The 25873-nt window shown below is 35.2% G+C and overlaps 4 protein-coding genes across 9 annotated transcripts; 3 read left to right on the forward strand and 1 right to left on the reverse strand.

Moving 5' to 3' along the window:
* Positions 1-410: 410 nt before the first annotated feature.
* On the forward strand, positions 411-3402 carry LOC102612919 (endo-1,3;1,4-beta-D-glucanase-like). The gene is made up of 7 exons (XM_006489186.4): positions 411-725; positions 1092-1113; positions 1634-1757; positions 1864-1954; positions 2088-2177; positions 2443-2543; positions 3119-3402. Exons 1-7 carry the CDS (start codon positions 578-580, stop codon positions 3257-3259), a joined length of 717 nt encoding a protein of 238 aa, XP_006489249.1. The 5' UTR covers positions 411-577; the 3' UTR covers positions 3260-3402.
* A 5898-nt stretch (positions 3403-9300) lies between these two features.
* LOC102611921 (mitogen-activated protein kinase 15) lies at positions 9301-15187 on the forward strand. Of its 2 annotated transcripts, none has more exons than XM_006489183.4 (10): positions 9301-10084; positions 11108-11516; positions 11676-11803; positions 11918-11977; positions 12369-12518; positions 12647-12802; positions 12891-13102; positions 13551-13652; positions 13804-13964; positions 14241-15187. In XM_006489183.4, the coding sequence occupies exons 1-10, from the start codon at positions 10061-10063 to the stop codon at positions 14519-14521; spliced, it is 1683 nt and encodes a 560-aa protein (XP_006489246.1). In that variant the 5' UTR covers positions 9301-10060; the 3' UTR covers positions 14522-15187. The 2 variants fall into 2 exon arrangements, with proteins under 2 accessions (XP_006489246.1, XP_052293497.1); XM_052437537.1 differs by having other exon boundaries at positions 9302-10084; positions 13804-13955.
* Positions 15188-16819: 1632 nt separating this feature from the next.
* LOC102611624 (BTB/POZ and MATH domain-containing protein 2) lies at positions 16820-21065 on the reverse strand. 3 transcript variants are annotated; one of them, XM_006489181.4, is made up of 4 exons: positions 20158-21065; positions 19157-19505; positions 17365-17641; positions 16820-17270 (listed from the first exon to the last, which is right to left on the reverse strand). In XM_006489181.4, the coding sequence occupies exons 1-4, from the start codon at positions 20559-20561 to the stop codon at positions 17089-17091; spliced, it is 1212 nt and encodes a 403-aa protein (XP_006489244.1). In that variant the 5' UTR covers positions 20562-21065; the 3' UTR covers positions 16820-17088. The 3 variants fall into 3 exon arrangements, 2 of the variants coding, with proteins under 2 accessions (XP_006489244.1, XP_024958550.1); XR_003067206.2 differs by lacking the exon at positions 16820-17270 and adding an exon at positions 18189-18342 and having other exon boundaries at positions 17493-17641; XM_025102782.2 differs by lacking the exon at positions 16820-17270 and adding an exon at positions 18263-18342 and having other exon boundaries at positions 17494-17641.
* A 1864-nt stretch (positions 21066-22929) lies between these two features.
* LOC102611133 (guanylate kinase 3, chloroplastic-like) lies at positions 22930-25463 on the forward strand. 3 transcript variants are annotated; one of them, XR_001509161.3, is made up of 3 exons: positions 22930-23966; positions 24900-24970; positions 25074-25463. XR_001509161.3 is itself a non-coding variant. In XM_052443202.1 (2 exons), exon 1 carries the CDS (start codon positions 23097-23099, stop codon positions 23955-23957), a length of 861 nt encoding a protein of 286 aa, XP_052299162.1. In that variant the 5' UTR covers positions 22930-23096; the 3' UTR covers positions 23958-23966; positions 25074-25461. The 3 variants fall into 3 exon arrangements, 2 of the variants coding, with proteins under 2 accessions (XP_052299162.1, XP_006489242.1); XM_052443202.1 differs by lacking the exon at positions 24900-24970 and having other exon boundaries at positions 25074-25461; XM_006489179.4 differs by lacking the exons at positions 24900-24970; positions 25074-25463 and adding an exon at positions 24354-24610.
* Positions 25464-25873: the final 410 nt, after the last annotated feature.

Genomic DNA, 25873 nt, shown 5'->3' on the forward strand with positions numbered 1-25873 from the left:
TTATAAATTAATTTAAAATAGATAATATAATTATGTCACTAATTAGATAAATAAATGAAGATATTAAATTTTAATCTAATTAAAAAAAATATCGATCCAATCCAATCCTTTTAAAAATTTTGTTAACTTTAACGATTCATATCTATTTATTCATGTATTGTAATTAGGTCGCATCAAATTTATTTTCCCAACTCTAATGTTATGTATGTAATACGTCACATTTTCGTTTGCTTGTATTCTTATTTAAAGGCATGGACCAAACAAACATTTTTCCCAGTCTCTGTACATGTGGCATGATACGAACCAGAAATACGAATTTGTTGTACTTTTCCAAATAAAATCAGGAAAATAAATAAATGCCGGATGCTACACAGAAATGACAAAAGTCACCAATGCCACGGCGTGATCCGGCCTTGAAACTTTCACCAACCATAGGTGATAGGTCCCCCATTAACAGAACTTTTACCTGTATGGTCTCTCCATTGGATAAAAATAAAATCATAAAAGTAGTGGCGATATCAGAAAAGAGTGTTTTCTAAACAGCTGTGCTTACTAAGGAAGGTTGAGCAGAAGAAAAATGTCAGGTCCTCAGTGCTGTGCAAATCCACCGACATTGAATCCAAACAGTGGAGCAGGTCATGTTGAGAAACTTGGTGGACTCAACGCTTATGTCACTGGCTCTCCTGATTCCAAGCTTGCCGTTCTTCTCATTTCCGACGTTTATGGTACTTGACCCATCTCAGTATTATATCCATTCACTTTTTATATTTTCACTGCAAGTTATGATCTGTGTTGCGTTTATTTGAGCAAAATATCATCTGGGTTGCTTTTGTTTTACTCTTTTGCTTTAGTTCTCTCTGTCTGTGTGTTTTAATGGTGTTTGCTATATTTTTTTTTTCACTGGTTAAATTTCATTTCAATTTATCATCTCGGTTGCTTGTGTTTGTGTAGATTTTGAATGCTTAATTAGGGTGTTTGTCGGTTCTCTTTGTCCTCCACTTGATTTCGTATTAATTCTACCTATTTTGTTCACCTTTATTTCTGTTCTCTATGAGCTTCTAATTCTCACTTGTCTTCGCCTTATCTTGCAGGTTATGAAGCTCCAAACTTGAGGTATGGCTTGCTCAATTTCTTTCTTTTACAGCTAATTGATTTGTTTAATGCATTTAATAGGATAAATGATCACTAGATGTCATTCTAGTAGTGGCCCAAACCAATGCCATTAGGTTACACTCTAATCGAAGTGTGATTTGACCTCTTTCTTACCCAAATTACTTAATGAGATTTTGATAATGCTTTACAGCGAGATTAGATGGGGCTCTAATCCAATCTGCAAGAGAAATTTTGATAGAAAATCCCAAAGGGAATTATAAAAGAGGGAGAATTTGAGCATAATCAATAGTTTTTTCTTTCCATTAATTTGTTGATTCTGGAGTCATTAATCCAGTTAAGCATATTTCAAGATGCTAATATAGGATTTATTTAATTGATATTTTTTACAATAACAATGGGTCAATGGTACTGTGATTTGGTATTTGTGTATAAATATGTGTATATCTGTCTGCTGGTATGCTATTATATTGTTACCTTGTGGTCATCTAGGAGCTAACATCAGATGCTTTCTTCATTAAAGGAAGCTTGCAGACAAGGTTGCAGCAGCTGGATTCTACGTGGCAGTTCCTGACTTCTTTCATGGGGATCCATATGTAGCTGATGGTGGGAAACCTCTACAAGAATGGATAAAAGATCATGGTGTGGTTGGTTCCAGCCTGCTGATACTTGATCAAATGTATTTAATTATTTTATCTTGTTACAGAGGGCCATGTTAAAGTATCAGTACTGAGCCATTTATTTTTCTAATAGGATAAGGGATTTGAAGAGGCAAAGCCAGTTATTCAAGCTCTTAAGAGTAAAGGTATAACTGCAATTGGGGCTGCGGGCTTCTGCTGGGGCGGTAAGATAAATGTTCTGCCTTATTCATCTATTGTTTATTATAGTTTCATTATCATAGTCTCAACATATTTTAACATATTGTAGCACTACTGTGTAGCTTCAACTAACTAATATCAACTCTATTTTCTTCTCAGCTAAAGTGGTTGTTCAACTAGGAAAACGTGAGTTCATCCAAGCTGCTGTGCTGTTACATCCCTCTTTTGTCACTGTAGATGATATCAAGGGTATGAATTCTTAGATATTCTGATGCTTGTTGTTTATAGCATTTTCAGCATCTCAGTATGTGTTTTCCGTTAGAAATAGCTTATGGTTGAACATGTATGCATTATTCTTACATATAAGTCCTTACATCAGTTTTGATCATTGCATTTGGTTGTCAGGTTGAGAGAAATTCTTTAAGTTTGTTTCTCTTTTTGTTGGACTGTTCTGTTAAGCTTTATTGTTTGCAAGTTCGGATTAAAAAATCATATTGTTCGGCTTTACCTTCAGGGGTTGAGGTTCCCCTTTCAATTCTAGGAGCCGAAATTGATCGCTTGTCTCCACCAGCTCTCGTGAAGGAATTTGAAGAGGCCTTAAATGCCATATCTGAGGTATGGAAATCCAGTGCTTTGTTCTAATCTGTCTGTTTGTGATCTTTTGCTTTTTTTCCATTTAACTACTAGCAGGCATCTTCAGTTTCGAAGCAATGTTATATCAGTCTGTTGGGTTTGCCTTCTTCTGTTTTTGTTTCCACACATAGCGAATAAAAATTCATCTTAGGTTTGGAATGAATGAGACAGACATCAGGTATTTATTCTGGTTGGTGACATAAAACACGTGGATATTGACTGAGTAATGGGTTAGTGATCATGTGATGATGCCGTGTCTCTAAATTATTTTTGATTGAATAGGATTACCAATTACCATTTCAGTGGTCTAATTTGAAACTAATCCCAAAACCTTATTCCAAATACTTGGGGTCAGCATTCAGCAACATGAAATTGCTTTTTGCCTTACCTCTCTATGGGGCAGCCATCAAATTGCTTTTCATATCCTTAATTTTCCTTGTCTTTCTTAGCCGTATATTTGTAACAGATTTGCATTCAAGTTTCAATCATTCTACTACTGCCATTATTTTACCTTGTTGAATGCAGCTTGAATGACTTTTCCATTTGGTTCTTGTCAGGTTGATAGCTTTGTGAAAATATTTCCTAAAGTGGCTCATGGATGGACAGTGAGATATAATGTAGAAGATGAATCTGCTGTGAAGGCTGCAGAGGAAGCCCATCAAAACTTGCTGGAGTGGTTTGCCAAGTATGTCAAGTAACTGGATAGATAATAGTAGTGCTCGTTGTATGAAGACTTGAAACTCTATTTATCATGTATGAATAATTGAATACCTATGCGGACGTTTTATTGAGTGTGATTTTCATGTCGAATTCAATAAAAGCATATCTGATGAACGAAAAATTGGTAGCTCGGTAGCTTATGTTTTGGTCTAGATGTGGTCAGGCTTTTGCTGAAGGGTGTCTGTTGCGCTCTTCTGCTGCTGCTGCTGCTGTTTCTTGATCCAATATTTCCTGAAATTTTCTCTTAAAGATGCTGAATTTTGGAAGATTGATCAATGTGCTACAAAATCTTGATCAATAAAAACTTTTGTTATCCTAGGAATTGAACCTTGAACATAGTACTCAGGCCAGGTGTGCTGTCTACCTTTTGTTACTTTTTGACGATTAGTTTTGAATCCTGGATGAATATGTAGTGCTGGCCATGTGTAATAACTTCAATAGTTCAATATCTATTTATTGTCAGGGACTAAAAACTACCCAGACTTATTATCATGTGTGATTTTTGTAGAAAACAATGAATAAAATCGTGTCCAGTGAGTAAGAAATCAGCACCATATGTATTGAAATTTGCTCATATTTTCGCTGAGGGGTCTTTGCAGTGCATCGCTGAAGCTCATTGTATGCATGTATGTGTTTGTGTATATATACATATTAACTGATCTTATTATAAGTTGTGGACAAGTGTTTGTCTTATGAAGAGTAGGGAGAAAGGAATAGAAAGTTTAAGCAATCTTATTTAAAATCTGAAGTAGTGAAAAGCAATGGCACGAAGGAAAAGGCTCTTTGTGCCATGTGGTAGTGGGATTGTGAAAACTCACTAAGCAAGAGATATATATGTATGTGGTGCTCTTTCCAACTCAGTAATGGCCACTTTGTTTTGGAGTTTATCAACTGAAGACATCAAATGGATATCGCTATCTCTTACTTAATTCATTTACACGTGTTGTTAAAGAAAGCCATGGATCCCAGAAAGAGGGAAAGTTGAAACAGACACAAGATGAAAAATGAAAGGATGATTTGTCCAGGGCTGCTTTCTGTGTGCGTGTGGTGGGCATTTCACACTGTGTTTCATTCACACAGCAAATTGATGTGGTGTTGTAGAGCCGTGAGGGCACGATAATTTATATTGTACACATGAGAGCCCAACAGCCACACATAAGATAAAGTTAAATTGGCTTTAGATAAAACAAACCCCCATTCCAATTTTCAAAATTCACGCAGGAAAAAAGGGGATTTTTATTTAATGAATGATTTCATATCTTGTTCCGGGGTTGTTGGAGGATTTGACGAACCGGGTAATTTTCAGAAACCTCCCTTGAGGTTTGGCTTATTCTCACTTAGATAGAAAGTATCTGCGTATTCTTAATAGCCTCCCCTGACGTTAGTATTCTGTTTAGTATATGTTGAGTAGTGAGGGCAAGATTGTAAATTAAATATGTTAATGACAAAACTATTCAAATTAACTTAATATTTTCGCATTGGGCTTTGGAAATGATTTAACCATTGTTAATATCCAGTGGAGAATAAATTGAATCACGCTTTTATTCAACAGACATTAACAAAATAAAAAGTGTTCGTCTCTCTACCCCACAAATCCAAAGCAACGAAGTAAAACCCATTTCATTTTCTCTCTAATGCTTTGATCAAGTACTTCGGCCATAAATTAAAGACCATGACGATGAAGCCAACTCTATTATCGGCTACGAATGATTCACGACCGCAAGTGAGTTTTGCTGGCAACTAGCCAAGGTATTAATTCTTTCAATGCATGCTAGTTTTATTAGCTGAAATTGGTAGTCTCAGTGAAAAATTAGCAAATGGATCTTGAAAATTTTTTAAGATTGTTGTTGTTGCTTTTGATTTTAGGGATACATAATGACTATATATGATTTGTTTCCCACTCTATGCATTAATTATTTTCTGCTATCAGAATTTTTATTTGTATTGTTGTGATGATTGTAGATGTTCACCTTTTATCATTATTTGCAGAGAAAGATTATTAATCAACCCCTTGGCACTGTTAGAAAGGGCAAGACTGCTAATGACAATCTAGTATTTGAAAAGAAAATTTTGAATGATAAAAAGCAATGTGCAGGGCATACTATGCTTGTTGACTTGGGGAAGGATGATGTTGGAAATGTTCATTCTTAATCTTATTTGGTCAGTTTTTCTTTTTTCGTGCTTCATGAACTTGTCCATCTTGGTTTTGTGGTGATACAGACATTACCCTACTTTCAAAACTACGGACTTCTCAACTGCAACACACTTTGACATTTATATTCATATAAAGACGTGGATAAGCAAAAGGAATGGATTGCTACGGTTGGCAGTGACCCTCATGACAAGCAAGAAGGTGCGGGAACAAAGCTGTTGCTCTTGCGTGTGCCATTAATGTTGCAGAGTCTCCATTTGTTGATAAATGATCAAAATTAATGCCTTATGGAATCTCTTGATTTTTGTTGAAAGAGTTTTTAAATGATTGATGAGGAGATAAAATGATATTTGTAGTGGCGGTTCGATACTAAAGAAGGAAGATGAATGGTTTATCTTATATCTTGAGAGTTTGAGAAGCAAGTTGAAATTAAATTTTAAATTTTTTTCTATTCCCCCCCCCCCCTCCTCCCCAAAAAAAAAGACTTCAAATTTTTTCACTTTTAGCTAAGTTATTTTGGAAAATGACAAGGGTGATTTGGTACTTTCATTGTGTTTATATCTATTTGGCGCCAAAACAAATATGATACTATTAACCAATTGTACATACTATACATTAATCTTAATATAAAAAATGTGTTGTTTTGAAGTCAAGGGTATGTTGGTCATTTTATCAGTCAACAAACGGTCTAAGAGTAGGAATACTAACGTCAGGGGAGGTTACTAAGAATACATGAATACTTTCTATCTAAGTGAGAATACATCAAACCTTAGGGGAGGTTTCTGAAAATTACCCTTTGAGAACCACGGTCTAAATAAATGTTTGACCGAATTAGGAAGTTGATAGGCATAACTACGGGTGAGAGAAAAAATCATGAAAAAATTTATGTACAATTGTTCTGTGGGCTGAACTCAAAACACACAACATTATATGATTCACAGCTTCTTTAAAAATAAAAAAGAGTTTTCTAGACAGTAGCAATTATACCTTAATTTGAATTTCAACTAATATAATATTGATGGTTAAGTTATTTTATAAATTACAAAATTTATTATTTAATAAATGAGCGACATGTAATATTAGAATTAAACTCTCTCAATTGAGTATTATGCATGATTGTGTGGAGTTTATTTATAAATTTTTCTCACTTATGAAATGCGAATGGTGTAGAGACATCTCTCGCATGTGATAGTTACTTGTTTGGACATGTACTTCATGGATTTAATATAACAATATAAATCTTAGTTATGTATATTTGATTGTAAATATCAATGTAATGTTTACTGTAATTGCAGTTGTAAATATTTATATAAACAGTAATATGATGTGTAATCAATATTAAAAAAAAATATCTCTAATATTATTATTGTTAAATACATTTGAACCTCGATTTAACTAGACTTAGATCTTTCAGGCCTGCTCCCACGGAAATGATGACGTCGCTAACTATAATATAATCGATTTAAGTGAGTTATTTTTTGGAAAATAAAGAAAATTGAAATGAATTTTATATAAGGAAGAGCAGAGGAAAAAAATAATGAAAAGAAAGAAGAAAAAAATAAAAAAGAGGTGACGTGGGTCCGTTATTGTAATTGCGAACAGCTCAACGGACACAAATAACAGCTCTTGGTCATCACGCGGCGAGACAGTCCGCAGGGCGCGTGGGGTGGCATGCAAGTGGAGAGCGAGCTGGGTCGCGCGTTCTCTTTCCACACACAACGCGTCCTTCTCCTTCTCTTGCTGCCAAGAGTGGGCCCGCTTTCCGGAAATGGCAGTCGGTTACGGCACGGTCACAGGCTGTGCGCGTGGACTTTGCAATTGCTCCAATTTTTTAGTAAATTCCCCTGGCTTTCTATTCACTTTCACTTTTTGTCTGCCCAATTTTGGCCCTTCTTTGCTGCAGAATTTTCATTTTTAATCGGCTATGATGGTGCATGATTTTGTGCGTTACTTATTCAATAATCTGACGTGGTTGATTAATACTATCACGGCAATGCAGTATTATTAATGTAGAGCTTTCTTCTTCCTCCTCTTTTACATTGTTGGATAATAATTAAATTCTCATCTCATTTGTGTGAATTTTAAGAGATTTTACTAATTAAATCAATTTTATGGAGCTTGTCAAGAATTGTTTTAGCAGCTTATATCTTTGATTTATGAAAATCTTTTTTACACTAGAGGTACTACATCATTAGTATGACAAAAAAACTACATAATAAAATTATAGTGCATTAAATGAAATTTACACATACCATAATATTATACTTAAAACCTTATCACAAAATCTTTTTTTAAAGAGAAATTATCATTCGTATACCCTATATTTGCTCTGTTATCAAAAATACTATAATACTTTAAGGGTATATCAATCGTCCACCCTAAGTTGACGAAATGTACCAGCCGACCACCAAATTGTTAATTGCCGTTTGAAAGTTAACGGAATTACAGTGAATTAACAATGTTATCCTTGAAAAATATCACTTCTATATTCTTAAATTCTCTTTTTATCACTTGTATTATATGAAAAGACAAGATTACTCTTCTAACGTTATCATATTTAAACGACAACTAACTGTTTGGTGGTCGGCTAATACATTTTGTCAATTTAAAGTGAACGATTGACACACCTTCAAAGTGTTGTAGTATTTTTTATAATGAAATAAACTAAGGGTATACAAATGATAATTTTTCTTTTTTAAATGTTCTATTACATATATGAACAGATATCGTTTATGTTAATACTTTACTACACTGAAACAAAAATGTGAATACTAACAATTTTTATGTCATATAATCCCACTCACCTCCCAAGCATACCATTTTCATGTCATTTATTGAAGTGTTACATGATACATAATACTATGCATGTCTATATATATATATCATCACATCATCATGTCAATTCATGCATGGAGAGGATAAGACACACACTAAATTATGAGGTCATTATCTGCCATATATATAAATGTGTGTGAATTTTGGTTTTGACAAATAAACCGACGATTCTTTCAATCAAAGCCCATGTGCCGCCACATGGACATCCATCCTGTCAAGTTTTCACCATGTTTCTCATCTTCATCCCCTTCCAGCGTCACAACATTGCTTCAAAATTCTTCTTTATCTCTTTGCATTACCCAATTGGATAAATGGACCTTGGAACGTGCACGTATAAATTTGTGTATTTGGAAATCCAAACTTACGTTTATTTTTCATATGAGTTTCTATAAATAAATTGATTGTACATACTACACTTCTAAGCATATCATTTTTCGGATCGTAACATTTATGCACAATCATTTCATGAGCATGCTGCTCAAAGGGTACTTGGGTTTATAACATAGTATCAATAACGTGTCCCTATCCAAACAAAGATAAAGCAAATTGTCAACACTTATTGATCAATTGCTTATAATATTATTTTAGTTGCTAAAGCACCACCTGGCAGCAAGCTGTCTACACTATGCACAGTTCAAATCACATTGTTAATTTATTGTATGGTTTATTCACAAAGGACTGCAAAATCAGTTTCAGCCATTCATGCGATTCACCAATTCTCTATCTTATCTCTTCTTTCCCACCACCCCAAAATTAATCACTTATATAATTAAAAGTATATAAACAAAACAATCAATTTAACCTCTTTTCCTTTTTGGGTAAAAGCCGCTGCACTAATCACTAATCACCATTCACCAATCACCTCAGATAAAATATAAACAACCAAAAATGGAAAGTTAAAAAGAGTGATCATAAAAATTTACGTGGGGCAGACTGGTATTTTTACAGGTAATATGATCAAAGTTTTGTGGCAGAATGGTCTTTTCACAAAACATATTAAATATTACTATAGCAAATGAAAAAAGAAAAAAATCTCATTCCGTCGCTTGTTCTCCTCTCTCTCATTCACAAAAAGGCTTTTCAACTCGGAACAAGTACAGAACAACAGCACACGTAAATTTCCATTCTCTCTTAAGCCAGCTTAAGATCCAAAACAACAAAAGCACTTTCCATAAAAGCAGAAGCGCTTTCGTTATTCTTCTCCATCTCTTCATCTGATCAAACGCATAAGTTTTAAAATTCTCAAAACAGAAACTCTTTTTTTTTTTTGTTTACGTATATACCCATTTGTTTTCTCACGACGCAAAGCAAAAGAAATAGTTATTATCGTCTCCAACCTTCAGTTAGATTCTCACAAAGTTAAGTTTTTCCGCTTAAAAAATTAAAAAAAAATTAAACTTGATCTGTTATCGCTCTTTTTCCAGCTACATTTAGACGACTCCGCCATTATCTTGTGGCCACTCTGTGTTTTCAAGTATTCTCTTTGTTTGATTCCTTCTTTACTTAAAGAAAAAAAAAACAAATTAACATTTAGTATCTGGGTCCTTGTTTGGGTTCAAAAGTTTGTTGCTTTAACCTTCTTTAAAGATTAGGTTTTTCCGTTTATTGCTTTTTTTGGCTCTTCTTTGTGATCTTGGCATTTTAGCGAGAGTTTAGTGTTCTTTGTTTTCTGGATACTTTTGTTTTAGTGGAATTTGGGATTTGGTTATCTGGATTTGTGTGATCTTGTGGCTGGAGTTGCTGCTCAAGTTGATTTGTTTGCTTTGAAAGATCTTGATGCTTTGTTGCTAAGATGCAGCCTGATCAAAGAAAAAAGGCGAGTTCAATCATTTCCTAGATGTGTGTATGCTTTTGTTTATTTATAATTATTGTATGCGAATGTGTGTAGATTTGTGTTAGTTGCTATCATTCGCGCAAGATCTTAACGAGTAGTATTGAGGGCATAATCTATTGTTTATGTTTAGTTCATTGGTAATTTGATTTGTTACTTGGCATTGGGGGAAAAAAAAAATCTCAGTTTGTTCTCTATTATGGTTAAAAATTTTGTGGTCCAATTGTAATGGAATATTTTTGTTGTATAGTGGGTATAATTCTTGTATCTGGATAGGAAGGATCAGCATGTCATCTTCATGTCTCATGTTCTCTGTCACATAGTTATATCCCCTTCTGTAATTTTGTGGACCCTATCATTCTTGTCATGTAAGAATCTCATAGTGTGTTTGCTTCACTGTATGTTTTGGGTTGAGAATTGGTTTAGGAACTGTAAATGGCATATTACTTGTTATATGAGATATATCACTTCTCGTTACAGATTGTGGAAGTTGGCAAATGGCAACCACAACTTTGTGTTCTAATATTTCTCCCATTCTTTTGTATGCCTTTGTGTTTACGAAGTTGCCGTTGCCCTGGAGGAGAAATGTTATATTAAATGATAGTTAAGTACTCCTTTTTTCAGGGTCATTAACTGATGTCCTCATATAGTCAATGATTGTAGTCTTTTGTCATTTACTTTACTGTATGTATTGTTTTTACCTCAAGGTATTCCTTTGACCACTATACTAAACCTTGGTGATGAGAGGTTGCAGACAAGGTGTGTAACCAAATTTAAGTTCTTGGATTTCTTCATACATTGTTTGATTGGAGATGGAACTCATTAAAATCAATAATTACTTGGACAATGTCCGCGAATTTTTGTGATACTAAGCATAGTTGCCAGTGTTGGTGGTACATGCATGTTGTATATTTTGGTAGTATTGAATTTATATTTGTTGTACAAGTTGATTTGATTTGATATGAATAACACTTAGTGGGTTGCTTATATATACTTGTGGTATTGCAGTCATCTGCAGATGTGGACTTTTTCACTGAGTATGGGGAAGGTAGCAGGTACAAAATAGAGGAAGTAATAGGTAAAGGAAGCTATGGTGTGGTTTGCTCAGCATATGACACGCGTACTGGAGAAAAGGTTGCAATTAAGAAAATCAATGATATATTCGAACATGTTTCTGATGCCACCCGCATCCTTCGTGAGATAAAACTTCTTAGACTCTTGCGTCATCCAGACATTGTTGAGATCAAACACATCTTGTTACCTCCTTCCAGAAGGGAATTCAAAGACATATATGTTGTTTTTGAACTCATGGAATCTGATTTACACCAGGTTATTAAAGCAAATGACGATTTGACTCCAGAACACTACCAGTTTTTTCTTTATCAGCTTCTACGAGGTCTGAAATACATCCACACAGGTTAGATCTTATTCTTTCATTGGACAACATCTCTTCCTCTTATGTGCTTGTGGTACATTTAGCATTGTGGATGTGGCTCATGTAAGGAAATTACTCTCGGTAGTCTCTAATGGACATTCCAGTCTGAAATTTTATTTTCAATCTGTTATGTTTTTGTAGCAAATGTCTTTCACCGGGATCTGAAGCCCAAAAATATCTTAGCAAATGCCGACTGTAAACTCAAGATCTGTGACTTTGGACTTGCAAGGGTTGCTTTCAATGATACTCCTACTGCTATATTCTGGACAGTAAGTTCTCTATAAGCCTGCAATATAAATGGAAATTAATTTTTAAATGGTCTACAGAATGTTGGTTCTTGGTCTGTTGTTGCAAATAATATTTATGGTTTCTTGTACTAACAGGACTATGTTGCGACAAGATGGTACAGAGCGCCTGAATTATGTGGATCCTTTTTCTCAAAGGTGCAAGAATTATTACCCCTTATCATTTCCTTAGAAGTAGCTTGATCCATGCATCTGGTATCGTGATTCTTGTGCTGTATCAAACAATCATTTTTGAGTGCTTATACCTTTCTGTGTGCGTGTGTAAACTCATGAATTTGAAAAGCCTCCAATAACACTTTTTTCCTTCCTATTATTCCCACAGTGCTATTTTCTTAGTGTGTTATTTGGAGTAGATTCTTCCTTACTAGTTGCATCGATAATATCCTATAACAATTTTAACTTACCTGGTTGTCTATTGGATTGGAGCATAATTAAGATCAAAGTATGGTCATTTTGGCAGAACAGAATTCTCTCATAAATTTTAATTTTGCATGTCTTTTGTTTCTAATCACCCTCGTTTTACTTACAGTATACACCGGCAATAGATATATGGAGCATTGGGTGCATCTTTGCTGAGCTTTTAACTGGGAAGCCTCTTTTCCCTGGGAAGAACGTTGTCCATCAACTAGACATCATGACTGATCTGTTGGGAACTCCATCTCCCGAAGCCATTGCCAGGGTCTGTTTGCTATTAAACATCATTTGGTGTGGCTATGATGGTTTTATGTGCAGTGTTGCTCCGTCTTGCTTCTTGGTCTTTGCAATTTTTTTTTTTTTTTTACTGAAGTATTGATACTACACTGTCAGGTACGCAATGAAAAAGCTCGGAGATACTTAAGCAGTATGCGAAAGAAGAAGCCAATCCCTTTCTCCCAGAAGTTCCCCAATGCAAATCCACTTGCACTTCGATTACTAGAAAGAATGTTGGCGTTTGAGCCCAAGGATCGGCCTACTGCAGAGGAGGTGATTATTAGTGGCTCTTTTTCTACTTCTTTACTTATATACCCTTCTTCTAACAGATGTCCTGTTGTGTCCTCCTTCATTGTATTAGGCCCTTGCAGATCCATATTTTAAGGGTTTAGCTAAGGTTGAGAGAGAGCCTTCTGCTCAACCAGTTACCAAGATGGAGTTTGAATTCGAGAGACGAAGGATAACAAAAGAAGATGTAAGAGAGCTCATATATCGAGAAATTCTTGAATACCATCCTCAAATGCTGAAAGAGTTCTTAGAAGGTTCTGAGCCAACGGGTTTCATGTATCCAAGGTAGTTTATGGAAACCAATTAATTGTGTTGCTGCTTGAAACACCCTTGTTCATGTTGATTTTATTTCAACCTTAGACATTGTTAGGAAATTATATTGTCTAGTTAATCTTTCATGAACCTTTTATATTTTTGCTGGGCACCTTCCTGTGCCGTTGTCATTAATTGTTGATGATACTTATACATTTGCATTAACTTTGTTCTCAATAAATTGCTTTTGGGGGGGGGGGGGCAATTGTTTTCAGTTGCATAGAAAAATCTATGTGGTTTTCTGTTGGATTTTATTTGGAACTTCTTATTTGAGAAGGTCCTTTTGGATTTGGTGTTTCTGATTCAATATTAGAATATCATGCTGCTTTAAACAGCCTCAAATTTCAAATTTTCTCTGTTTTGAAGTATGATGAAAACATGTGCTGTGGAAGTTTGTTATTTAATTATATACTCTTTGCAGTGCCGTTGACCATTTCAAGAAGCAGTTTGCTTACCTCGAGGAGCATTATGGAAAGGGCACTACTGTTGCTCCACCTGAGAGGCAACATGCATCATTACCCAGGTATCTACATCTTTGCAAATTTGGTATGCTGCTATCCATCTATAGGCTTCACTTCTCCTGTTTATATCATCAAATATGTGTCTGTATCACTGCTATATGTCCTCTTTTATTTGTCATTTCCGAGTATGCTTATGAGATTTTATGTATGCAGACCATGTGTATTGTACTCTGATAAAACGGTACAGAATTCAGCAGCTGTTACAGATGATCTTTCCAAATGCTCCATTAAAGAAGTTGAGAAACCACCTATGGATAGGACATCTGGGATACCTATGGCAAGGCTCCCCATTCAAGTTCCACAGGGTATGCAAGGCAAGAATTATTTTATTTTGATCCTAGGATTTTACAGCATGATTTTTAAAATATGTTTCTACTCACGTTAAATTTTATCTCTCAGTGGTGGTTTCTTACTGAATGCTAACCCAATGTCTATCACTTTCATTCAGCTTCTTGACACTTTCTGTAACACAGTACTTTAATCTGCCAAAAAAAAAAAAAACAATTGTAATGGCTATTGGTTGAAAATGTAATTTTTCAAGCCTGCACGTTTATAATATACTGGCTGCTAAATGGTTTTTGATGTAGCAGGTGCCGCAAGACCTGGGAAAGTTGTCAGTTCAGTGTTGCGTTACAACAATTGTGGAGCAGCAGCAGCTGCAGAGGCTCTTGATCAGCGGAGAGTGGTTAGGAATCCTGCTGTTTCAACTCAATATGCTGCCAGTTCATATCCAAGAAGAAGCTCAGCATGTAAAAACGAGAGGGTGAATGATGAATCTGTTGAAGGTTCCAATGGATTGCAGCCAAAGCCTCAGTACATAGCAAGGAAAGTTGCTGCTGCCCAAGGTGGTTCTGGAAGCAACTGGTATTGATTCATTGCTATGTCGTTCCTACAGTGGACTCAACCGTCTACTCTCCGCTTGATGATGCTAGTTACACATCATCCAAGATTGATCTGCTCGCAAGTGGTAAATATCAGACACGGTATGTTTTCCTGGTGCTACATACCATCTCAGAGTTTAAAGGATTAGGAGTTTGATATTTTATGTTGGAGAAAGCCCTAAAAGTTGTAATTTATAGCACTAACTGAAAACGTAGGAGGGGTTAGTTCGGGTTCAACTGTCCACGACCCTGTTCCTGTATGATGAGATCGATAACCAAGATACAAGGGATGTCTAATGTGATAACATATCTGGAAAAGGCAGGGCAATTCGTTGATTGCAAAGTTCTGATGTCTCCTAATTCTTTTCAAATTGATTTATAAGTTATTACCTCTTGTTCCACATTTCTTGTTTGATTTTGGGCCACAACCATTACGGTTAGTTTGCTACTGAAAAAATAAGTGTATCTATTTTCATTTCCTCTCCTCTCCTCTCCATGGACGTAGAGAAAATTGTATTAACTTTCATCGATGTTCGAACATGTATCTGTCAGCTTTTTGCACCATGTACGGACTCTTGCTTACCAGGTTGATGTAAAATTCAGTTTGATATCCTTTAATAAGATTACCTGTCAAATCCTGGGGCGTCTGAATTTCAGCGTCTGAATTTCAACACATAAGCAGCTGTTAGTTTGATAACTCAAGTTAAATGGGTGACCTGGGATCCCCGAACTACGATTCGAGAAAGACCAGATAAATTATTTAAATAAATACACACATTACGCAGCTACGAGACAGCCCGGTGCTTCCAAATGTGAAATGATGGGCATTCGTCAAAAGTCTTTCACCAGGGACGCCACTAACCCCCTTCCATGATCCCACAGATTTTGGACTTTCATGATGTCTTTTTGATTTCGAAACCTTTAGAAATGTAATAAATTTCGAGTACATCAGAACCAATAATGTTCCTGTTTCTTTTACTCGTTTCTCATATTTTGTACCTGTTTGGGATTAAGTTATTTTATTAATTGAAGTACAAATTTACCCAAAATTTTACCTAATAAATTCGTAATCATTGGTAAAAAAAATTATATGCATATTTTGAATTGTTTGGTGACCTCATCACCATCGGGTACAAGTTGTTATGGTATTTGTTGGTTGGCTAACTATAAATGGTAACCGAATGTAACAGTAATACTATGTTTACATAGTTATGATTAGAGCTGACCAAATAGATCACCGCGTCGTATTAGTTTTGTGTCGTGTCAAAATATTAAGATTCTAACTCGACACGGAAAATAAACGAGTTATCGAATAACTCACTTAATATCTATATATTTAATAAAATTTACATCAAATATTTGCACGCTGTTGAAGTTTTAATTACATATATGCAAATAATATTTATATCTATATTATAAATATACATATATATTAATATTTTACACATTTACATTATTGAAGTTATAAATCTATATAAAATGTAGTAAATGAAACACTGTGTAATCTTGTCATTGATCGAATAAATGAGTTAAGAACTTTAACCCACTCAATTTATACACACACAAAATTTAACAATATTATAAAATATACATATCTACCAAAATACTACATATTTATATTATTACAGTTTTAATTACATATATGTAAATAATATTATATATCAATATTATAAATTATACATATCTACTAATATTTTACATATTTACACTATTATGATTATAAATTTACATAAAATTTTATAAGTAAATATTGTGTAATCATGTCATTGATAAAGTAAATAAATCAAGAACTTTAACCTTAACCCGATTAAAAAAATAATAGTGTCCATCCAAATCCAATCCATCTAATAATGGTATCAAATTTGATCACCTATACTTTTTTCAGGTTTGTTTTAGATAATCGAATCACGTTTAATTTTGACAGCTCTAGTTATTATAGATAGCTCCTAAATTTATAGTTTAAGTCGTGTTACTATTAATCGTAGTTTGTTATTGATTTAGAAAAGACATGTAAGATGCTATACTTATTGAGATACAAACCATATACCTCATGTATGAAATGCAAGTATGACACAGTCTCAAATAAAATAAAAAAATTAAAAAACTAAATTCATTTCTAATTCAATTTTGTTTGTCTAGAGTATTTTTTTCTTGAATGCGCACGTCCGTCTGAAAGATATAAATTATAATATGCATATCTACACTATAGCCATGGGTGTCAAGGGCACGCATCCCTTTAGAAAGCTACACAAGCTTTCCCCTACCTATTCTCGGAAATATGTATGAAATGATGATAAAACAAATTTTATAGCAAAGCGCATACAGTTGCTGCAGGTGCAGCTTAAAATCGATTCACCAGTCTTTTAACTTCCAGGAACTGCACAGGAAACAAACTTTCAAAACCCAGATGTTCAAAAATTGTAGAAAATATCAATGAACCACTAATATTATATTTAACAAATAATTTATCAACTGTTAGTATAATCCAAAAATGTTTGGACCTAACATTTTTTTTTTCCGGGGTGGTAAAGATAATGGAAGACCAGTCATTCCTTTATCAATGTACCCTCTGCTTCACCCGCCTCCCATTGACATCACAGCCATCTGGTAATGTCTCGTTCCCATGCCCTGAAGCAATGACAGAATGCTCGCCTATTTTGGCCACATATTGTAGCAGTTCGGTGAGGACAGAAGGGCAACTTTCTTTTAAGTATTCAAACCCATCTGTTTGCATCACAGCTGCAAAAAAAGGTCAACAAATCCTGTTGTTAGTATTGCTATCAAAGAACGCTCTCCAAACACATCATAAATCATAGAGTCTGAATTTATCTACCTTTTAAATTTTCAGGTGATGCAATGAATTTGAGACAAACAGCTTTCAGTTGGGAACAGTGATGCTGCTCTGCCAAGGCCAACGTGGTGGCAACAGTGTTTATAGCAACATCTTCACAGAGCTTAGCCTCACAGAGTAATTTGAGCCTCTCAAGTGCATACCGGTCTGCTGCAGCAAGAAGATGCTGAGCCATCAGTGTAGAAGCCCATTTTGGACTCAGATCAACAAGGTCTTCCATATCTGGCAGAGCATCCCAGTAGATAAAATGCAATAATGCCTGTGCATATATCCAAACGACATTAGCAAGAATACATCTACATCCAAATCTACATCTGAGCTTACTTATGCACTGTGCAACACCTAACTATGACTAAACATTCCACAGAGCCTGATCAAATGGAACAAAGAGCAGCATATCATCACCAACTCTAACTTAGAAGAAGAATGTGCCTAGATGAAAAAAGATAAATTATGAATAGAGAAGGAAGAGATACAGAAACACATGCCGGCATCTCTTTGCTATAATCCATAGCAATGTGAGCTAAGTAAAATCCTAAGAAACTGAATCAAAATAGCAAGTCCAGCAGAAATTTAGAAAGTTAAAGTTGATTCAATTTAGAATATTACATATTAATCACAACCCAAATAGTTGGATACAACTGTCTCATGGCAGTTTCTCAAACTATCTTTTTGGCTTGAGCGCTGCTAGACACAGCTGAGACATTGTCAGAAAAAAACATTCAAAATAAATGCTCAACAAATCAAATAACAGTTAGGTTATATTTATATTCCACAGGTGTTTCAAAATATAAAAATATTTATACCATAAAACTGCTCAGGCATAGAAATAATGCAAATAGCAGCGGCAGTCAGGAATAGAAGCAAGAAGATTGTAAACCTCAGCCAGGTTGAGTAAGAAATTGGTACAGTAGCAGCGCCTTAGGAGAAGGTTCCAGATGTACAATTGTACATATCATCCTGTACAACAATGTAATTACTCACCTCACAAAGGCAACCAACAGATGAAGCTACCTCTTCCTATAATTTTATAAATTATGTATCACAGATAACATACAGATCATAATTAAAGGTTCCCAAAGAGCTCAATGGAGTATTTAAACACGTTTGCTTATATGCAGCACATTAGGTGAACACAACTATTTGTATACAGTAATCCAACCCATCTTGCAACTATTAATAGCCTATTATAGCCAAAAGCAGAAGAAACGTCCACCACAACAGTCAAAATGAATAAGCTTAATAATCTATCAATGCCATTTTATAAACATGAAAATGGAATGAACCTTCACCCAATCACCCGAACCAAAGACATTACTAAAAACTCAAACTCCCTTGTGACATGTTGTGGAAAGGATATCCATTTCCAAAAAAGACTGCAAGAAAAGGAAAACAAAAACAAACAAATAAAAGCAAGCAATAAGGTTGAATTTTTCGTCTCCAATGACTGAAGCCAATCACGGTTTTCAACGACAGGAGCCAAGACTATAGTGTAAAGCATTTTACCATTCAGAAAATAGTGGAAGAATGTAGGATAAGGGAAAGGAAAACAAGAACAGAGACAATGATTTATATGTCCACACATGCATACATTTTTTTTTTCTCCTTTCGATAGAAACTACATCAAGTTGTATGGGGCCAAAAATAGATTTTCAAAAGAACAAGCTCAACATAGAGGAACAAATTAATGCTGTTCACTAGCAATGGTATGCAGGAAAACAACATGCATAAGACTGGTGTTTGTAGGAAGAGAGCGAAAGGAGAGAGAGTAAACCTTAAAAACTGGGACTTCCATGTCTTCCACCTTAATGCATTGAGTGTTTTGATCCTTTAATGGACCAAAAAGTTGTGCCTTGAACACAGGTGAACGTGTAGCAAGTACCAACTTGTGGGCAGCAAACCTTTCTCCATCAACTTCAAAATTCACATCAGTAAACCTTCCGCCTTCCAAAAGCTTCCCAAATTGCTTACCAATATCAGAAGGCGGCACAGGAATTGAGTATGTCTTAGGTCCCTCCGTATATGACTTAACTACCCCAACACAACAGCTAACTGAGAGACAATCATCTTTAAGATAGTCTGATGTCTCCAGCAAAGTTCTCTTGAAAAAGCGTTTATAACCCCTGAAATACCCAACAATGGAACCCGGTTAATTAAGACCACAGAAAATAACAGAACTAGCACTGACTTCTTTGACAACACAGAAAAGAGAACAATTGTGCCAATGCAGGTTTTGCCTGATCAATGGAGTTTTAATAATCATAGAACATCCATATACAAACCATCCTCCTACGACCCTGCTTTTGCAATAATAATAATAAAAAAAACAGTGTAGAGACCAGCCACCCAGTGAATTGTAGAAGAAATTCTAAAGCACATTGCAAGAATCAAGAGTAATTCAAACTGAACTCCATCAATATCATAAAAAACCCCAAAAATCGTAAAACTCTCCAAATGCAGATATACAATATATAAATAACCTTCTAACAAGAACTAAGTAAACATGTACAACCCCAACCAACACTAGAAACTTCCAAAATCCACTATTTGGTACTTAAATTCATCAACCGGTAGCACAATTTTTGGTTTTAACTTCTAAAACCAAAAAATCCGCATTTCTTGACTTTTACAATCTTATTACATAGATTCCTACACATATTAGCCGCATAAATTTACAGGGACTGGGCCTCAATTTGCATCCTAAAACATTAACATCAAATCACACAATAACTAACAAAACAATCACAAATAAAGGGCAAAAAAAAAAAGACTCACCACATGCTGCCACGATATTTAAGCGCGTAGGGTCCACTTTCAAGGGTTCTTCCGAAATGGGTATGAACCTTGTGCCGTTCCTTCCCGCTCTGATCCAAAAGCGTGAGCTCGAACAGCGCTCTCACGTCTGTTCCCTCGCTCGCCAAGGCAATAAACAACGACACATAAGCCGCGTTATCTTCTGCGCTCTTACCGTCCGGGTAAAAATAAACCGCCCATGCATACCCACCCACAATAAAAGTATCGGAAGCTATGTACTTGCCGATGCCCATGCCCTTCGAAAGCGAATAGCCGCTGATCTTGAACTGGTGGGACCCATTTATGGTCTCGTTGCGAGCGGTGGAGGTTGTGACTGGAGTAATCGAGGGTTTTGTAGGGTCTTTGCAAACCCTAATTGTGCCCATCAACAAGGGTGGTGGGTTTGATTGAATGGGGTGACAAACAAATTATTCTATCGTGTTTTGTTTATTTGGGTTAATTCCAGAATTAGGGTTTCGGCGCCGTTGTTGGGATCGGAAAATTGGGATTTTGGAAGGACAAAAATCAAAATTGATATTTGGGTATTTTGGGTCAAGAGGTTAATGGTAATATCTGAGACGAGACGGCGATATTGGGATTTTTATTTGAGGAACGAAAAGATGACGAGACGGTGATGGTGCTTTTTTAGCAGCGTGAAGCCATAATTATTTTTTTTTTTAATAAAATACATCTTTCCTTTTTCTCACGACCAGGCTTACCAATTAAACAATTACCCAAAAAATTAAATGTGAGACAATAACAGATATAATCACTAAAGTCTTACGTTATCTATAAAATAAGATATTTTTTTTCAATCGTACCACAGAGATCCCCAACCTCCTTGAATTGCCTAGAAGAAGACGCAAACCAAATTCTCAAAATCCCGTTGCCTAGAAGACCATTGGAAGACCAGCTGGTGTGGACATACGACAACCGGGGTCAATATAAAGTCAAGAGTGGTTATTATGTGGCATTTCATATGAAAGTAAAAGATATGCCACCTACCTTTAGTAATCAAACGGGGTGGTGGAAGTATTTTTAGAAATTATTTCTCCCAACAAAGATCAAATTTTTTTTATTGGCGAGCTTTTTCCAACATTCTACCCAACAATTTAAATTTACATAACAGAAAGCTTCTAGTTGCTCCTATATGCCCTTGTTGTGGTTTTGATTATGACGATACATATCATGCCTTTGTGGGGTGTAAACAAGTGAAAAAAGTTTGGAAGTTGACAAGGTTCTATTATAGCCTCAAGAGTACAATGCCAATGGAGTTTTCTAACATTTCCATTCATCTAGCATCACTTTTAATAAAAGATGAATTTGAAGAATGGGTGGTTTTTTGTTGGTCAATTTGGTTAGCGAGGAATTATCTAACCCATGGTAATGATGTTCGTGAGCTGCAAGACGTTGTCACTCGAGCTGAGAATCAGTGGCTTCACTTAGAGCAGGCACAACGCAAGGTCAAGTCGATAGGAACTCTAAGACAAATAACCCAAGGTAGGCTTGGCAAAGTCCACCCCAGGCATGGTATAAAGTGAACGTTAATGCAGCTGTCAGTTCCAGGGCTAATCATGCTGGAATTGGAGTCCTAGTTCGCAATTCAGTAGGCGACGTTATGGCAGCCTCCATTTCTCAAGTACCTTTTCTGGGAGATGTAGAATTTGTGGAAGCCCTTGTTGTACATAAAGGAGTTAGGCTAACGAGCGACATTAGGTTGACTCCGACCATAATCGAATCTGATTCTCTTAATGTTGTTAATCTCATTGGAAACAAATTTGCAAGTAGGTGCGAAGTGGGGTGGGTAATCTCTGAAATACAAGAAGCTTTGACTTCTTCGCATAGCACTGTAAAATTACTCTTTGCTCCACAAACTTGCAATGAGGCGGCGCATCATCTTGTGAAACTAGCTCTATGTCATCCTATAGAGCAAGTATGAATTGAGGAAGCTCCAAGTGAGATTTCCACTTATGTATCTAAGGATAAAAATATGTAGTTCTTCCAATCAATGAAATTCCAGTTTCCAAAAAAAAAAAAAAAAACCTAGGCTGCAGAAGGTACACTTAAGATTTCTTGATAAGCATACCATAATCACATCTAAATTCTATTTAATATTACGAAAAAAAGGTTCTTTCTAAACACTTTTGCATCAAAAAAAAAAAAAAACCCTCCATGAATTGCTTGAATCACCCTCAAGACTTAGAGATTATATGTTAAGTGCTGAAAGTTTAAAATTTTATTAATTTCAGTTTTTTTTTTAAATTCACTCTTTTTTTAATAATTTATATTTAATATTTTAATATTTACATCTAAATGTAAAGAGTAATTTTTTATAAATTTTATTAGAATCGAAAGATATCTGAATAAAAAATAAAATTTATATCTAAATAATATCTCTATTATATATAATTATTTCGTAAACTATAAGATCTCATCTCTTTATTCGTTTTAACATATAAGGACATAAATATTAAATAATTATATTTAAATTATTTTTATTTAACAAATACATAAGTAGTCACTTATATTCATTATTAAAAAAAAGAAACATGTTATTTAAATAATTGTGTTTAAATTTATTGAGATTTCAACTAAATTTAGTTGTATTCAGATTTTAAAAATTAAAATTAAAACGCTACCTTAAGCTTAGGGACCTACTACAAAAAATGGAAAAAAAACTATGTCTCAGTTTGAGAAATCTACAAAATATAGGAATCTGCATGTTATTACATGATAATCTCTTCAAAAGAAAATAAAAAAGGTGCGACGCACAGAAAAGATATCGGTATCCAATGATGTCACAAAACGAAAACGGAAGAGAAGAGCAGAATCTCCTAAATTAACCGGATCTGCAAGTCTGCAACAAAACCCATAATCGTTTCTCTATTTGTGATCCCAACAGTACGCCCAATCTTCTCCTGATGTTTCGTCGACTCTCCACTTCGTTTTCTCTCTACATCATCTCAAAACCCAAGTCCCCATTTGCCCTCCAAAGAAACCCCATTAAAAGTGAAAAACAATATCAAAGATTCCATCACTCTCTGTCTTTAACTCCAACGTCGCTTGTTTTTTCATCAAACATCAGAATGAATCATACCCAGGCCGCCCCTGTTAACAAAATTGAGCTTTTACGGTCGCTTGAAGCTTCATTGGGTCATGCCTTTGATTCAAATCCGGTTTGTCCTCCTCCCAATCCTTTGATAATTGTAATTAGTGGTCCAAGTGGGGTTGGCAAAGATACTGTTATAAAGAAGCTGAGGGAATCTCGTGATTCTCTTCATTTTGTTGTCACTGCTACTAGCAGGCCAATGCGGCCTGGTGAAGTGAATGGGAAAGATTATTTCTTTGTGTCAAAGGAGGAGTTTTTACAAATGGTTGATAAAAATGAGCTGTTGGAATATGCATTAGTGTATGGGGATTACAAGGGGATTCCAAAGAAGCAAATTAGGGAGTACATGGCGAAAGGGTATGATATTGTGTTGAGAGTGGACATTCAGGGAGCTCGGACTTTGAGGAGGATTTTGGGGGACTCGGCAGTGTTTGTGTTTCTGGCAGCAGAGAGTGAGATGGCGTTGGTGGAGAGATTGGTTGAGCGGAAGACCGAGAATAGGGAGGAGTTGTTAGTGAGGATTGCTACAGCTAGAGAGGAGGTGCAACACGTGAAAAATTTCGATTATGTTGTGGTGAATGCGGAAGGGAAGCTTGATAGTGCTGTGAAATTGGTGGAGTCTGTAATTGATGCTGAGAAGGCGAAGGTTCGTCAAAGAAGTGCTGTCATTTGAACCTTGGAGGTAGTATTCTAAGTGTTCTATTTCAGTATGTAATGTTAGTTTCTGTATACCTCAAATTCGATCAATTGACTGTTCTAGAAATTTTAGTTATAGCTGGTGGAAATATGAATGTGGATGGTTGGAGTTATTGACGTGGTAATGGATGTATTTGAATGGTAAAAGAGTGATGACTTTCTAAGTGTTCTGACTTGGGCCTTCAGCTACCCCTTGTGAACAAAGTCTTAGGTAGTTTCAATGTAGACAAGATGGTTAGGATTCTTAATGTATTTTGATTGTTCAACATTTGGGTTTAACTAATTTTATTTTAATTTTTTTAATCTATATTATTCAACATAGCTTATAGATACAAGTTTAGTTAATGCTTAGAGAAATAACAATGTATTTTAGGCTGAAAAATGGATGCCCACTACTTGGATGAAATAGAGGTGCTGGTAAGAAGGAAGGTAAGAATCGACTACATCAAACTGAAGGTCTTAGAAGGTAAGAATCGACTGCGTAATTGGGCGTTCAACTTTTCTCCACAGAAAGTAGAATTGGGGATGATAGAAAATGTTCTGTATCTTGGCATAGAGTGTTGTTCTAGGTCAACATAGGGCCATATCAAATTCTATTCAGAATATAGTGAACATATCTTAATTTGTTTATTGCTTTTTGTCTTTATTTTCTTAATTTTAGTTTCTGGTTCCTTCTTATGAATGGAAGCATTTTCTAAAATCCACAAACTTTAGCATTTTTATACACTTTGCTTCTACTATAGTTATATTTCACATTTTATATGCATAGCCTAGAATAATGATTTTGTCATCCTTTAAAGACATTGCATGGAAATGTCCCTTTTTATATGATTATTTGAAGTCGTTTATCGATGTTTATTGTTAGTGAGGAAACTGCATTCACTAATGGTTAATATTATGTATTGTATCAAATTAATAGTTGTAAGCAATGGTGAGAAGAACTTCATCAAGTAGTCAACAAGAGGTCTCCCAAAGAGAGTTGGTTTTCCTGTGAGTTTTGTACTTCATGGAACCTGAGTTGGTTGTTATGTAATTATACGATGTACATGGTTACCTGCTTGAAATTTCTCTCAAATATTTAATTTTTAATCAGGCATGTATTACCAACTGAGCCAATGTTCAAAACTTTAACTGGCCCCAGCCTTTGCACGAATAAACAATTTTTTAAAAGAAATTGTTGTACCGCTGAAACGACCCGCCCCGAATCCCCCCGGGCGAGTCTATCTAGTCTCATCAAAACGGACTTGATAATAATTCTATTAGTAAAAATTCTGCCGAAGAGCAAGATGGAAGAAGAAGAAGGAGATGGATTAGATAGCTGGTGTTATTTTGTTTCTTTCTTTGCTTGGTAGACACGAGTAGCTCCATAAAGTATGGCTTATTTTTCTATAAAATTGCTTTTGAATCCTTGACTTAGTTCCATCACTGGTGTGAGACTATAGAATAATGATTTTGTGTAATTCCACACCTTTTTAACTAAATAGTAGTAGCTAAATTTGCGCTGAACCCTATAAACTATTTAATCTTTGTCTTTTATTTTGGTTATTTTTATGTTTCAGCGTGTTATAAAAATCCTGAACTTCAAATTTTTCTTAGTTAGCATTCTTTCATCGACAAATTTCTCGTTACATTTGTTTTCCCTCCAATTACGTAGGAAATTATCCCACACATACGTTTGGGACTGATTTTCAGCTTTTCGGAGCTTCAAGGAATATTGTTTTCAACTGATAATAAGTAATTTTATTGGGCTATGAGTACCGGTCTCCAATCTGTGGTCGTACAGTACTCACATTTGTTAACAGAATTATCTTCCTTGCCTCTACTTATCGACATAGGCTAGATGTTGAATGACGCGGAATATATTATTGTGCCATTTCTTTCAATTTTTATGGC

Source organism: Citrus sinensis, chromosome 1, assembly GCF_022201045.2.
Source record: "Citrus sinensis cultivar Valencia sweet orange chromosome 1, DVS_A1.0, whole genome shotgun sequence".
In the NCBI taxonomy this organism is placed as follows: domain Eukaryota; kingdom Viridiplantae; phylum Streptophyta; class Magnoliopsida; order Sapindales; family Rutaceae; genus Citrus; species Citrus sinensis.